The 16,228-nt window shown below is 39.7% G+C and overlaps 1 protein-coding gene across 11 annotated transcripts in view; it reads left to right on the forward strand.

Annotated features, from left to right (window-relative positions):
• Nucleotides 1-6,152: 6,152 nt before the first annotated feature.
• rfng (RFNG O-fucosylpeptide 3-beta-N-acetylglucosaminyltransferase) overlaps nt 6,153-16,228 on the forward strand; it is a 37,884-nt gene continuing 27,808 nt past the window's right edge. For all 11 annotated transcript variants that reach the window (XR_007039948.1, XR_007039950.1, XR_007039951.1 and 8 more), the window contains exons 1-4: nt 6,153-6,427; nt 8,692-9,207; nt 13,424-13,472; nt 13,582-13,684. Coding sequence is in view for 1 of the 11 variants with exons in the window: in XM_047376857.1 (XP_047232813.1) it covers nt 8,776-9,207; nt 13,424-13,472; nt 13,582-13,684 (584 nt within the window). In the remaining 10 variants the exon portion in view is untranslated. The remainder of the gene's footprint in view (nt 6,428-8,691; nt 9,208-13,423; nt 13,473-13,581; nt 13,685-16,228) is intronic.

Below are 16,228 nucleotides of genomic sequence, written 5' to 3' on the forward strand. Positions count from 1 at the left end.
ATGGCCTCAGTAAACGGATTATTAGGGTGGATGTACGGTGGTGAAAGTGACACCTCGATGTCTGTGTTTAGTTCCTTGACACGCAAGCAGCTGCATTAAACGCTTCTGATTTCTCTCTGCATTGTCCTCCACCTTTCGTGCATATTTGCCCTTATTCAACACACCTTCTGACAATTCATAGGTAATTTAACATTAAAATAATATAGGACATATTGTACCAGTTCTCTGTCTCGGCTGGTTTTAGACTGAATGTAAATTATTGTGAACAAAAAAAAGGCCTGCAATAATTGTACTGTTTATTTTGGTTAGACGCTGAATGAAGGACAAGGAGAAACAGAGTTTAGGACCGAAGAAAAACCATTTTGTTGAAGCAAATAATGACACATTTTGAGGTATTTAGAAAAGCACTTAATCTGATTTTTGCTGAGAAAAGTTTTAGCCCATTCCGAGTTAGCATTCAGGTTCTATCACTATGTTCATCTGGCTTATACCGCTCTGCTTCCACCTGTTCCTGAACACACCAGTCTCCCACTCTTCGGTTGGCTCCGCGGTTGCTCTGAAATGAGCCGCAAGTGCGCAAATAACTATTTTTTGTCTTCTCCTTTTACCTCATTGTCAGGTTATTTTGGAGCGGGACGTGAATATGGAACACAAGTTAAAAAGCTGATTGTTTTTAAATAAAAATGTGAAGTCCAGTACCATTTTGTGGCTGCATCTTTTTAATATTTCTAACTGTCTTTTATCAAGAAGCCTGCCCAGGTCTAACTACGTGCCTGGTTATACGTATTTCCCTTCACTTTGACAGCATTTTCCAGACATTCGTTCACTTTATTAACGTCGTGTGAACCTATATGATCAATCCAAATACGCTACAATTCATCTATTTGTTCTGCAAGAGGTTTCCAACCATGTCCCCTGTCAACATCCTCAAACACCCTATAATACTCCTCCATGTTACTATTTGATAACTGCAGCACAGCAGCACAAAACCAACCGCAGCCCAACGTACACAGTCACACACATACACGCATACACATACACGCATACACACAGTGCACAGCAAGGAGAGAAAATGGAAATAAAAGAAAGCAACGTAGACAGCTGAAATCCCTACGGTTACCGGCAACAAAGAGAAAGGGTCTCAGTTAATTGAGTGTAACATTTAGGTCCTGACCAAGGGAGTTACTCCGTACCTCAACGGCCACACGTTTGGTTGCTTTTCGACACGGCGGGACAAACCGCTCATATGGGTGCATCCTGTTTGAGGTGAGCGCAAACCTCCGGGTGAGCCAACCCGTTCCTAAGTCCAAACGTCCCCAACTAAACTACAGGTCCTTCTCAAAATATTAGCATATTGTGATAAAGTTAATTATTTTCCATAATGTAATGATGAAAATTTAACATTCATATATTTTAGATTTATTGCACACTAACTGAAATATTTCAGGTCTTTTATTGTCTTAATACGGATGATTTTGGCATACAGCTCATGAAAACCCAAAATTCCTATCTCACAAAATTAGCATATTTCATCCGACCACTAAAAGAAAAGTGTTTTTAATACAAAAAAACGTCAACCTTCAAATAATCATGTACAGTTATGCACTCAATACTTGGTCGGGAATCCTTTGGCAGAAATGACTGCTTCAATGTGGCGTGGCATGGAGGCAATCAGCCTGTGGCACTGCTGAGGTCTTATGGAGGCCCAGGATGCTTCGATAGCGGCCTTTAGCTCATCCAGAGTGTTGGGTCTTGAGTCTCTCAACGTTCTCTTCACAATATCCCACAGATTCTCTATGGGGTTCAGGTCAGGAGAGTTGGCAGGCCAATTGAGCACAGTGATACCATGGTCAGTAAACCATTTACCAGTGGTTTTGACACTGAGCAGGTGCCAGGTTGTGCTGAAAAATTAAATCTTCATCTCCATAAAGCTTTTCAGCAGATGGAAGCATGAAGTGCTCCAAAATCTCCTGATAGCTAGCTGCATTGACTCTGTCCTTGATAAAACACAGTGGACCTACACCAGCAGCTGACACGGCACCCCAGACCATCACTGACTGTGGGTACTTGACACTGGACTTCTGGCATTTTGGCATTTCCTTCTCCCCAGTCTTCCTCCAGACTCTGGCACCTTGATTTCCGAATGACATGCAGAATTTGCTTTCATCCGAAAAACGTACTTTGGACCAATGATCAACAGTCCAGTGCTGCTTCTCTGTAGCCCAGGTCAGGCGCTTCTGCCACTGTTTCTGGTTCAAAAGTGGCTTGACCTGGGGAATGCGGCACCTGTAGCCCATTTCCTGCACACGCCTGTGCACGGTGGCTCTGGATGTTTCTACTCCAGACTCAGTCCACTGCTTCCGCAGGTCCCCCAAGGTCTGGAATCGGCCCTTCTCCACAATCTTCCTCAGGGTCCGGTCACCTCTTCTCGTTGTGCAGCGTTTTCTGCCACACTTTTTCCTTCCCACAGACTTCCCACTGAGGTGCCTTGATACAGCACTCTGGGAACAGCCTATTCATTCAGAAATGTCTTTCGGTGTCTTACCCTCTTGCTTGAGGGTGTCAATAGTGGCCTTCTGGACAGCAGTCAGGTCGGCAGTCTTACCCATGATTGGGGTTTTGAGTGATGAACCAGGCTGGGAGTTTTAAAGGCCTCAGGAATCTTTTGCAGGTGTTTAGAGTTAACTCGTTGATTCAGATGATTAGGTTCATAGCTCGTTTAGAGACCCTTTTAATGATATGCTAATTTTGTGAGATAGACATTTTGGGTTTTCATGAGCTGTATGCCAAAATCATCTGTATTAAGACAATAAAAGACCTGAAATATTTCAGTTAGTGTGCAATGAATCTAAAATATATGAATAATAAATTTTCATCATTACATTATGGAAAATAATAAACTTAATCACAATATGCTAATATTTTGAGAAGGACCTGTATATCCACGTTTTGGGTGAGCCAAATCCCGAGTGTGGAACTCTCAGCACGATCCGTGACACCGCGTCCGGTAGAAGGGGGGCCAGGCCAGCGACCAGCTCTGGGACACAGATTTTTTTATTCTAAACACTCTTCTAAACCACCTCAGCGTGGCCCTTTAAATACACCTCAGGTTCATCACATCATACAGCGGGGAAACAGCCAAGTAAAAACCACTTACCTTTGTCCCCGCTGATGATGCGATCTCCTTCGGTTATGCTCACGACATCCGGGTCACGGCACCAAATTGTTGAGGTAAAATAATGCTATCACTGATATTCTTGCGGCCTCAACCTCTCCCAGTCCGGATGTTGTGAGAAAGAACAGATGAAGAGCAGGAAATTAAGATTAACGCAAGTTTAATTTGGAAGATAATAAGTCCAATGATTTCTAATGCAAAATGAATATACAAAATAACACAATGAAGGAAAATTACAACAAGAAGAGAGATTTTACATAAGGGCCCTTACAGAGAGAGATGGATTTTCAGCAAAGCATGGCTGTCTTTACCCAGATGTCTCTGTCATTACAAGTTTTCAGTACATCTTTATACTGTGGACTTCAAAGCTTACTGACTGTGCCTTCCCTTTTTCCATCAGGTGTTGTAAATCAGCCAAGCTTCCTTGTGGCATCTTTACCACGGCCAAAAGTTGACATTTATTGCTTTATTGTCCCTACAGCCAGCTTTTACGGCTTGCAGCTGCTGAGACCCTTCTAACCCCAGTTTCACCCTGACCCCTGTGCTTACTGACTCTCTCCCCAAGGCTCACTCATGTTAAATCTCAGTTTAATGTTCTCACATGCAAACTAAACTAATAACATGAAATTACATGATTTTAATTCTCAACAGTTTTCTTAGATGTGGAAAAGGCTTATGACATGTTATGGAAAGAAGGGCTGTTGATTAAAATAAAACAAATAGGTATAAGGCGTACAATATATAGATAAAAAATGTCTTAACTGAAAGAAGTATTAGAGTAAAACATAGGTGGGGAAATAAGTTCAAAATATCAAGTTGAAAATGGTACAAGGTAGTACAATAAGTCCTATGCTATTTATTATAATGATTAATGATATTTTTAGTAGTATGGATAAATCTTTTGGTGTTTCATTATTTGCAGATGATGGTATTATTTGGATGAGGGGAAGAAATATAGAATTTGTAAATATGAAATTACAAGAGGCCTTAAATAGTGTAGAAGCTTGGGCTTTAGAATGGGGATTTAGGTCCTCAAAATCCAAATCAAAAGTTGTTGTTTTTACAAGTAGGAAAATAAATAGTAATTTAAATCTCAAATTATATGGGAATGTCATAGAAAGGACAGATCAAATGAAATATTTGGGTATCTGATTTGATAAAAAACTTACATGGAAGATACATGTTGGTAAAATAGTTGGAAAAAGTAAAAAAATGTTAAATATAATGAGATGTTTGAGAGGTAAAGAATGGGGAGCAGATAGGAAACCATTAGAAACTATTTATATTGGACTAATTAGATCAATATTTTATTATGGATGTATTTTATACAATTCAACTTCAAATAGTTTATTAAAAAAAATAGATAGAATCAGGCATTAAGACTTTGTTGCGGAGCGATGAAAAGTACTCCAGTTTCAGGTCTACAAGTTGAGATGGGGGAGATGCCACTGGAGCTCAGGAGAGAACAATTAGCCAAACTTTACTGGACAAATATTAAAGGACATAATGAAGGTCATCCTCCATATGTTACGATGCAACCTTGTCAAGAAAAAGTAAAGAAACAAATTAATAGTTTTGGATGGATAATAATAAATAAAATAAAAGATGTAGGAATAGATAACATTTTAGTTAGTCCTGTGGTTGTTATTCCTATTATTCCATCATGGATCTTTGGACAGGCTGAAGTTGATTTAAACTTACTGAAAAAAGGGAGACCGTTAGGAAGGAAAGAGGTGGAAAGTTATATAGAAAAATAATATTCAGAATATATACAAATATATACAGATGCTTCTAAAATGTTAAATGATAAAGTATGAGTACGAGCATTTGTAATCCCGGATTTAAATATTATGAGAAATGAAAGAATAACAGATAAATTGACAGTGTATACAGGTGAATTAATGGCTATTTTAATATGGCTTTAGAATGGATTGAGGAAACAAAACAGATGGAGGTTTTAATTTGTTCAGATTAAAGTAGTGCATTAATAAGTATTCTAGAGTTAAATTCAGATTCAGTTATTATCAGTTCATTCAGATTTATACAGATTCATCAAAAATAAATATGAGTGGCAGTCATAGTACCAGAGTTTCAGGTGGGGATTGGAAATTGAATCACAAATAATTTATCTGCATATACAGGAGAAATGTTAACAGTTTTGATGGCAATACAGTGGGTGGAGGACATTAGACCATTAAAAACAATACCTTGTTCAGATTCAAGGTCCGTATTACCGTATTTTATGAGTCTAAAAAATAATCATTCAGATAGCAGGCCAGATATTTTATTAGAAATACAACTTAGCAAGCATTATTCAGAATACAAAGTATGGGTTTAACAATAATATTTGTATGGATACCAGCACATATTGGATTAAATGAAATGGCAGATTGGATGGCTAAGAAGGCAACTAATGATCATATAAATTGTACAATTCATATTAGTAAATTAGAGACAACGTGTATTATCAAACAAAAACTGAAGAAAGAATGGCAGAAAAGGTGGGATAGGGAAAGCAAAGAAATGCAGTTTTATAGGATCAAAAAGTCAGTTGGAGAAAAAAGAACTTGAAGAAGGAGCAGAAAGGAAGAAAGGGTAATAACAAGATTAAGATTTGGTCACACAGGAATGAACAGTGGACTTTTTAAAATACAAATACAGGAAAATGTGACCATTGTGGGAAAAATAAAAATAATAGAACATGTTATATTAGATCGTCCAAAATATGAAATAGAAAGATTTATGAGAAAATTTGAGGAGATTAAAGAAACGTTTAATATAATATATATATTACAAAGAAATTAAGAAGAAAACAGATACAAATTAACATATGATTTTTAAAAATAACTAAATTATTTAATAGAATTTGAGTAGATCTTATGTAATATAGATATTAATCCATCACGAACCACACTCCATACCAGTTGGTGGCGGTACTGCACACCTAAAGTTTTTTTTGCCAACCGCCAATGAACACCAGAAGAAGAGGATCTGCTTTACCTTAGTGACGTCGCTGCGAAGTTTTAGGAATGTATTTGGGACATTCAGGACAATAAATCAACCCTCTGCAGCTATCTGTCCGGAACTAAGAGACGGCTGTAGCTATCAGTCCGGAACTAAGAGACGGCTGTAGCTGGTACCAGGGATTTGGCTTAATCTGCCTTCAGAACCACAAAGAACGCGCAATTTAAGATTCGGTTCGGCTGCTTCTCCATTGTGTTTCTCAATGGAAAACAAATGGAAAATATGAGGGTAAGTTGATGGTGTGAAGCTCCAAGTTTTTTCTTCCACTTTGTGAATGTCTCAGTGCAGAGTTCTTCAACACTTCCAGTTGATGAGGCTAAAAGGTGATCTGGATAAACCGAGGATTCTTACTCCGCCGGGGCCAAGGAATATTTGGGCATATTCAAATTCTCTCATCATGCCATGCCACCGCGGCTCCAAAGGCCCATTTAAATAGCCGGAAGTGAATTGCTTGACTTCCAAGTAGCCACGAAGAAAAAATGTAGTATTGAGGAGGATTCTAGGCTGATAAATACCACCTCCAGGAGTTCCTCGGGGTGAAAACAAACAGTTTCAGCTGCTGAAATCATTAAAACCAAGTGAAGCAGACTTATGTATGTAGTGATGCCTCCTCAGAGAGCACCTGTAAGCCTCTTTTACACAGAACCGTGTTCTGATTTTAACCATTGCGTTTTTATTGCATCTGAACATCACATCCACAAAGTTTAATGTCCTGATCCGACTAATGAAAGCTAGACAACACACCCATTTTTTTCCTCTCTGTAGGAACTGCATCCTTTAGTCTCTGTCCTTCTGTCAGTTCTGGGAATTATGAATCAGGCATCAGGTGTCAACATATATCCTTCTGTGAGACTATAATGCTTTGGTATACAGAGGAGCTGACAGTTGATTTGATCACTGCCAGCTGCACTGTTCCTGTGGCTGCAAAATAAGCCAAAATCATTAGTGCTTGACACTAATTTGGGGTAGCCTATTTCTGCAGATGTGCCGTGTTGGTTTTTGTAAAAACGTGGTGCTGTGCATAATTTACAGTCATCTCGTTTTGTCTGATCTTTCCAAAGGAAAGTCTAGATAACAATTCAGTCAGATGCAGTTCTGCAAACCTAAGTTGTTTATAAATAAGAATAAATTTCAGAACGTGGTAAATGCCAAATTATTATTAAATTATTATGTTATGATGTGTAAAGCTGGAGAGCAGGAGGAAGGTATGTTTTAATTTGAAACCCTGAATGCTGGAGTATTTGCCAAGTCACCTGATCTGTGGGTCATAGACTATATTTTTCTATAATTACATCCACATACAATCAATGGCATTGCTTCTGATACTGTTGCTTGGAGTGATGAATGAACCTTCATAGTGTTGAAAGCACATTGTGGTGTTCCCTATTTTATGCTGATGACATTCAGCTGTCTAATAACCAGCCAGAGAAGCTGTCAGCAGAAAAAATCAGACATTTTATTTATTTATTGCAAGTTTGATTATTATAATAATAACGTTCACCAATCTGATCGCATGTTTTCCTAATAATGACTGGTTAAAGCATCTTTCCTTTGTGTTAGGCTGTTGAATTTACCAAGATTATATTTCAAGTTAGAATTCAGCTCCCACCTTTTACAGTGACCTCTACAGCAGAAGAGTCATGAAGACCCTGCTGTCTGTCCCTGTATTATGTGACACTTGCTGCTTTGTTTTTATTGAAATATGAACTATTGTTCTGCTGAATTGTTTACTCTGTATACTGTATATCAACCATTTGACACTTTTTAGGTGTGAAAAATAGCAAAATTGTAAAATGTATTTCAGAAAAATAGGATTTAACAAAAAATAAAATGTTGTTCTTCAAATGGAATCAATGTAGTTTATTTATATACAGGGTTCTTGTGCATTTTAAACCAGTTTGGACTTGGATTTAAGTGTTTTCCAGGTTTGGGTAAGTATAGAAAAAGAAGATGGACTTTAAGAAATATTTTAAGAATTTCCCAAATGTCCTGCTTTCTATCCTGGCTACTTTGTTTCCTCCCGTCCTTCTTCCATACCTTTATTATTCCATTCTTCATTCTGTAGATCTTCAATGTGTCCTTCCTCCCTTTCTTAGTCTGTTACATTTAAAAATGGGTTTAAAGGACCTGGAACTCTGCAGGTTTGACTCTGGAGTCTGTAGACACTGAATATGCTTAAAATGCTCAAATATTAATGTGACAGTTCTTTAAGATAGCAAAACCTATACTGTTCAGTCGTTTAGGTTCAATGAGAGATCCTAACTGTAAAGCTGTGCAGTTCAATTAAATTTATATTGCCATCATCTATGAGAGTGAGCCCAGGCAACTGCATTGAGTCGCTGACTTTCCAGCTTGCAGAACAAACACTTTTAAATGCAAAGTGTTTTCAGATTGAATGTTTTCATGATAAATTACATCGATTGATCCACCTTAGTTTGTGTTGTTCTAGGATAATTGCTGCTTTGAGTGAAAGTTGTAAATGCCCTCTGCAGGTTTCCATGTGATGGAATGATGTCACCACTAGGCAGTGACTGCAGCCCTGGAGGCTGATTAACCCACCCCATTGGCCAGCCAGGATGCATATAGCATCAGTGGGTGTCAGTAAGTCCTGCTTCCTGTTCTCTCTTGCTTTCTGCTCCCTCCTCCTTCTGTTCATCCCAGCCCTCCAGTCCCCTACACAACAGCTGGATCCACCTCAGCCCCGACCCCAAAACAAATCTGCTCCAGCAAGGCAGTCAAACCATGCGAAACTCCCAGGTGGTACCATCGGTGCTGGTGGCACAAATCTGGCTGCAGGGCTTAGTAAGACTTCAGAAGTCCAAAAAACACCTGTTAGAACTGAAAGTCCCAGTCCCAAAAGAGCTGTGGAAGTGAAAATATCAGGTTCTAGGCCCACTGACAGGCTGGAGTTGAAGGACATTTTCATCGCAGTGAAGACCACCAGGAAGTACCACAGGTCCAGACTGGACCTGCTGATTCAAACCTGGGTGTCCCAAGCCAAGGAACAGGTAAGGGGTGATGCAGGTATGAAGGTTGTGCATGCTCATCCACATACTCATTGAAACCGCAATACTGCTGCCAAAATATTCTCATAATATAACAGAATAAAATAAAATGGTTATTTTATTATGTTAATCAAATAGTTTTGATTTCAACCTTAATTTCTAAAATAATCACTTTGATTTAAAACAGACCAGCAATAATTATTCATACTGCTGCTTAAATAAAGCAACACCGTGGTATTATGATTTTATGCTCATGTTGGGAGAGGTTTACTGTTTAAGTCCTGATGAGATTAGCTCTCATTACTACCACATAAACCCGTCAATATGGATTTATTTGCCTTGGTTGAACTGGTTGTGACCCCACCACCAGATATTAGAAACTAGAGCAGCAGTAAGCTTTAGTGCACCCCCAGAGCAACTAGAAAATACTAACCTCTGCCAATACTTAGCTCTGTATCATGCAGTGGAAAACCTTTACAATTTGATTTCTGGGGATTATTTTTTACTTATTCCCCATCTGGACCTTTGTCTCTATAATCTCTAACCTCATTATGGAGACCAGAATCGGCCCTAATGGACATCCCATGTGGACACCGGGGTTCAAGAACAGATGAGGCCTCATCTGGTTTATCTGTTAACCTCTACATCTGAGATCATTACTGTGTTTATTTTACTGTTGGTGGGTTTAAATCCCATAAAAACCTTTTTTTTATTTTTTATTTTTTTTATTGGAGAAGCAAGTGATACAAACTCTTCTGCCTATAGTTCAATGTACAACACCCATTTACTGTGAGTAAAGAAATCAACATATGCTAATCCAAATGTTTTTTTACGGTAAGTAAACAGATACAACATGTGAGAGAGGGGGAGGTCTAAATCCATAAAAACCTTCTTACTGTTATTTATGGTTTTAAATAACTTTATCAGTAAAATAAATCCTGACACTAACTCTGTGGCCCCAATAATTGTAAAACCTTAAAATGACATATTAGGATTAAAGACATGAAAAAAAAAGACAATTGTGACACAAAATAAGCATATTTAAATGTTAAATTTTGCAAGTCCAAAGTCGCTCAGAAAGGACATCTAGGGGGAAGTCTCCAGTCATACACTGAGCGTCAATGATAAACTCTTCAGATAGAAGCCAAGTTGCGTTAAAAGAGCATTAATATGGTGAAACGGTGCATTGCTGGTTGTGGCAGCAATATTACGACAGCAGCCGTTAGTCTGCACTAGTTTTCTAAAGTGAAGAGGATCAGAGCTGCCTGGATCAGAGCTGGAAAACTGAGGAGGGACAGGTGGGCTGGTCCCACCAAGAACAGTTAGTTATGATTGGAGGACTTCTCAGCAAACTGCTTCGAACCAGAAATATCTGAATTCTCAAGAGAAATGATGTCAGAGGTCAGGGTAACTGACAGACGAAGAAGAATGTTGAAGCAGAGGCTATAGCAACGCTGTTCAGAGCATCTGATGTGAAAAGGTTGTTGCTGCTGTTGCTAAACTGATCAAGGCTCAGCAGGTAAGTACACTTCCTTGTTGCAAAAGTACTTTTAGATATCAGCAGTTATTGTTACATTACAAATGTTAATTACGAATCCGAAAATATGTTAATTATCCGAAATTATTGTTATTATTATTAAAATAAGATAAATTACAGACACATACTATATATTTAAATAAATGTTTCTCTAAAGATTCTAATATAAAGGAAAAAAAAAAGACACACCAGGTAGTGTCTTCAGATCTTGAATAATTTCTTGTGTCCGCTGCTGCTGCTCCATGCTGCTCACTCTGGTTGTTTCACTCAGTGCCATATCTTCTGTAACCCTGGATTCTGTATCTCCTCTGGACCGGTCTGGTGCATGGCCCAGAGGAGCTCCAAGAACCACATGCAGATCGCGCAATAAAAGCCGGTGATAAATGTGGTAGCAAGTCCAAAACAACTCATTCTGTGGAAGTTAAACTGCTCAGTTTTTCGTTTTATGCATCAAGATATTTTCACGTGTTTTGTTCCCTGAGTTCATTTGTTGCTTAATTTGGTGCATTTAACATTTAATTGCTTGGTTTATAATACCTTAGTTAACCCAGTAAGTGATCTAATATTAACCACTTCTAATATATACACATGTATGTATAAATTTATGTGTGTATTTAATAATATAGCAAGATCTAGTCCGTCTTTAGTGAATTATTTTGAAAATCTGGATGTTTTGCTGGTTCTGTTTACTGGTGGTGCGGTATGATTCATGCATATTGACTCCAGCATCCGGCAAAAATAGACTCTGGCTGATGTCAGCAGGTTGCAGCACTTGTGCTCTGCCATCTGATGAAAGCTGACTTTGTTCTCCTGACTTCCCTACGTCTCTGTGATAGTGACTGAATTATGTCTAAAGAAATATCAGATTCTTTGCAGCTGTCTGTGTTGTTGTTGTAGCAGCGGTCAGTTTACCTGCGGGGTTCCCCTTTGACGTCATAAAAGAGCGCAACAAAATAACAAAGGAGTAGTTTGAAAATGCTTTTTATTGAAAATCATGATCATATATCTCAACATCCATTCATTTCAGTTGCATGAATGTACTGTTTAAAATATTTAATCAATGTTTCCTTTCCATTAAATGATTTATCATGAACATTTTATGTCACGGGCACCTTAACCTTCGTGGAGAAAAGCAAAAACCAAACAAATAAAAATAAACAGTTAAAAATCTGAAAGATAATGGAGAAAAAATAAATTATCAATAATTTACCAAAAACCCTGTAACTCCAATGTTATAAATAATCCAAAAACTTTATTCATAGTTTTTGACTAAGCAAACCAGCTGCCCAAGTACCCACTAGTATGCCTACTTCAGAGGTAAAACTGAACCTAGAGGGGCGCCAGATTGGACTTTCTGAAACTGTCCTCAAGTGGTTCAGGTCATAGATCTTAGCAGTAGAACATTCCTGGTCAACTGAATCTCAGAATGTTTTGACCTAAAACGTGGTGTTCCACAGGGCTCAACCTTGGGTCCTATTGTTTTTATTGTTCGTGTGCAACTGTTTGTGGTGTCATCAGGAGACATAGCATTAATTTTCATAGCTACGCTGATAACAGTCTACTGACAACCACAGACCCACTAATGAACGCTCTAACTATATATTAGATGGAATGAACCTAACCAGTGTTAAAGGAAGCTATAAATGCACATGTAAACCTAAATGTCTGCAGTCATTAATTCAAGGAAAATCATTTAAGGACTGTCCCAGATCTGACTTTTACTGCTCTGTGGTTATCACTGTTTGGAGAAGTGAGTTTTTTCTATGCACTTTATTTCGTACCCTTCTGGTGCTGATCTGTGGTGCCTATGTTGTAACTGTCAGGTTTAAACAACCTAAAATACTTATAACATCACAAAAAGAAGAGAAAGACAAAGAATTAGTTATTTACTCGCTGCGAGGAGAACGGACAAGATGTTTTCAGTTACAAATCTCATACCGCTCTGAAAAACATCTGTCTGACCCTCTCTTTTTATTATCTTTTCGGGGGTCCCTAATTACAAAGAACGTCATTCTCTAAGGATGGGAAACAACAGCTGCATCGTAAACAGGTCATAAACACCATTATCTTTCAACAACACACTTCCACAGTCTCTCCATCTTAAGATCAGTGCGTCTTCTGTTCAGTGCAATCAGCCTTCATCTTTATGACCTCCTCAACTGCGACTGCTTCCTTCTCAGCTCCATTTATGACCTTTGCCTGCAGACAACTCATACATCCTTTACTCACACAAACATCATGAAAGGTTATAAAAATCAAATAGTCAAGTTAAGAATAGGAGAAAATATAAGATAAATCTATATTAAATTATTCCAACAGTAACATCTCTCATCCAGACACATTTAGCAGCAGCATGTCAAAACTAATGAAGTTGTGTAGGCTAGCCAAGCTAAGTGATGGGATTATACACTTAAGGGGCTTCAGATGCTGATGGTCATAATGTTTTATAAACGATCAGCAGTTGATCTCCTCTTTAACCTTTAGCGGGTGGTATGAAATGTTCTGATGGTCCGTCATAGTTGTTCATCAGCCTTAGGACATGAATCAGAATCAGCTTTATTGCCGAGTTCGTACATACAAACAAGGAATAGCAGAGTAAGGTAGAGAAGGGCACCTTACTGTGTCCTCAGAGCAGAGCAGCTGTGAGCTGCAAAACACTAACAGTGTCCTTGTGTGTTTCAGACTTACATCTTCACTGATGGAGAGGACAAAGAGCTGCACAAGAAAACGGGTAAGGAGCCCGAACAAACATTAAGAAACGAGTGTCATTGAGTCTGTGTTGGTCAGAAAAATGTCAGCTACTCATTCCTCTGGGTTGTCCTGTGGTCTCTCTTTCTCAGCAACTAACATCATCAACACCAACTGCTCAGCGGCTCACAACCGACAGGCTCTGTGCTGCAAGATGTCTGTGGAGTATGATAAATTCATTGAGTCCCAGAAGAAGTGAGTATAACGTTTCTAAACAAAGCTACAACGTCAGGGCTCCTACCCGTCCTGGAAAAGCCTGGAATTTTTATTTTCCAGGTATAAATAAGTATGGAAAAATATTTGTATTTAAAGACTTTATTACCTAAAATCTTAAATTTGTCTTCCCTTCCGTTCTGCATATCGTCTTTTGTTCTCATGTCCTGTCTTCCCGCCTACAATTTTGTCTGTCTTTTTCCTTCTGTCCTACCTAATGTCCTTTTGAGAGCTCTGGAACTTTTACATGAAAACAAAGACCCATTCAATAATTCAAAATGTTATAGAAAGGTTAATTTATTCTAGTAACTCCATCACTGAGTGAACACTTAATATAGAATAATTTCATCCAGACTGATGTTTTCAAGCCTTAATTTCTGTTTATCATGATGATTTTCTGCTTTCAGCCAATGAAAACATTAGAATTAGGTCTGCAACTAAGTTATTTTCATAATTGACTAATCTGTCATTATTTTTAGTATTAATCAATTAAACGGTTTTTATTATAAATATTTTTAGTCTTTATTTCCCCATTTAAGTTAAGAACAAATTTTCATTACAAAAAAGGAAAGCAAGCGAATTGTGCAGTTCACTGCAATTTATTTAACTCAGTTTAAAAATAAATGAGCTCAACAGTATAAAATATTTGTTCATTTTCAGCCATAAAATACAAAAATGAAGTAAAATACCATACAAATGAGTGTATAGCATATTAACAAAAATATCTCAGCCCTTATCATGCTGTACATATACATTTAAATAAATGCCCATGAAATGAAAATCACATTTTATTCTACTCTTTTTCTGAATGTTCTTAGTTGGGCAGTATTTTTTCGCAAATAATATAAACTATGGTCTCTACCTTGTCTCAAAAGTGCAGTGCACATTGAAAGTGCAATTTGAAACCGCGCTGACTCTTCCTCTCCCGCTTCAACTCTGACATGCTTTCGTCTCAGATGTTCATGTAGAGAAGTCGTGCTTCCGTGACATGCCAGACCGTTTTTGCATATCTTGCAGGTCACTCGTCTTTTTACTGCATCTAGGGTGAAGTGCTCCCCTACTTTCGATCTCTTTGTTTGTGTTGATTCTTGTGTTTTCTCGTTTGTCCCCGTTTTTTCGTACCTTTTCGTGCTCTGCCATCTTGCTCAGTGCAAATGTGTTTGTGCCGCGTATAGATTCATGCGCATGGAACGTCATGCAAAACAAGACCAACTATTGGCTGATTTCTTCTTCTTCTTGGCGGTCTGATCCTTGGCTGCAGAAGCTGGCTCTTGGGACGTGGAATGTCACCTCTCTGGTGGGGAAGGAGCCTGAGTTGGTGTGCGAGGTAGAGAGCTTCTGGCTAGAAATAGTCGGGCTCACCTCGACACATGGCTCTGGCTCTGGAACCAGCCTCCTTGAGAGGGGTTGGACACTCTTCCACTCTGGAGTTGCCCCTGGTGAGAGGCGCCAAGCTGGGGTGGGCATACTTGTTGCCCCCCATCTCGGCGCTTATACGTTGAGGTTCATCCCAGTGAATGAGAGGCTAGCCTCCCTCCTCCTACGGGTGGGGGGATGGGTTCTGATTGTTGTTTGTGCTTATGCACTAAACAGCAGTTCAGACTACCCACCCTGGCTCCGATATGGGGGAGGATGCCGGTCAGACCTGGCAGACCCAAACGAATCTTGAGGGTCTGCTGGGATTGCCTGGAGTTTCCCATGAGGCAGAGCTTCAACTCCCACCTCTTTGAGAGCTTCAAACACGTTCCAGGGGAGGTGGGGGACATTGAGTCTGAGTGGGCCATGTTCCACGCCTCCATTGCCAAGGCGGCTTACCGTAACTGTGGTCGAAAGGTTGTTGGTGCCTGTCGCAGTGGCAATCCTCGAACCTGCTGGTGGACACCAGTGGTGAGGAATGCTGTCAGGCTGAAGAAGGAGTCATATCGGGTCTTTTTGGCCTGTGGGACTCCGGAAACAGCTGATGGATACCAGCAGTCCAAGAGGCATGCGGCTCGGGTGGTTGCTGAGGCAAAAACTCTGGTGTGGGAGGAGTTTGGAGAGGCCGGGGGGGGGGGGGGGGGGGGGGGGGGGGCTGGTACACCACCAACACTGTTTACAGTGGGGAGGGTGTGCTGTTGACATCAACTTGGGACGTTGTGGGTCTGTGGGCGGAGTACTTCAAAGACCTCCTGAATCCCAACGGCACACCTTCCACTGAGGAAGCGGAGCCTGGGGACCTTGGGGTGGGCTCTCCAATCTCTGGTGCTGAGGTCATCGAGGTGATGAAAAAGCTCCTCAGTGGCAAGGCCCCGGAGGTGGATGAGATTCGCCCGGAGTTCCTTAAAGCTCTGGATGTTGTAGGGTTGTGTTGACTAATGCAACTCTGCAGCATCGCGTGTACATCGGGGGCAGTTCCACTGGATTGGCAGACAGGGGTGGTGGTCCCCCTACTCAAAAAGGGGGACTGTATAGTGTGTTCCAACTATAGGGGAGTCACACTCTTAAGCCTCCCTGGTAAGGTCTATTCGGAGGTTCTGGAGAGGAGGG

Source organism: Girardinichthys multiradiatus, chromosome 10 (assembly GCF_021462225.1).
Source record: "Girardinichthys multiradiatus isolate DD_20200921_A chromosome 10, DD_fGirMul_XY1, whole genome shotgun sequence".
Lineage (NCBI taxonomy): Eukaryota > Metazoa > Chordata > Actinopteri > Cyprinodontiformes > Goodeidae > Girardinichthys > Girardinichthys multiradiatus.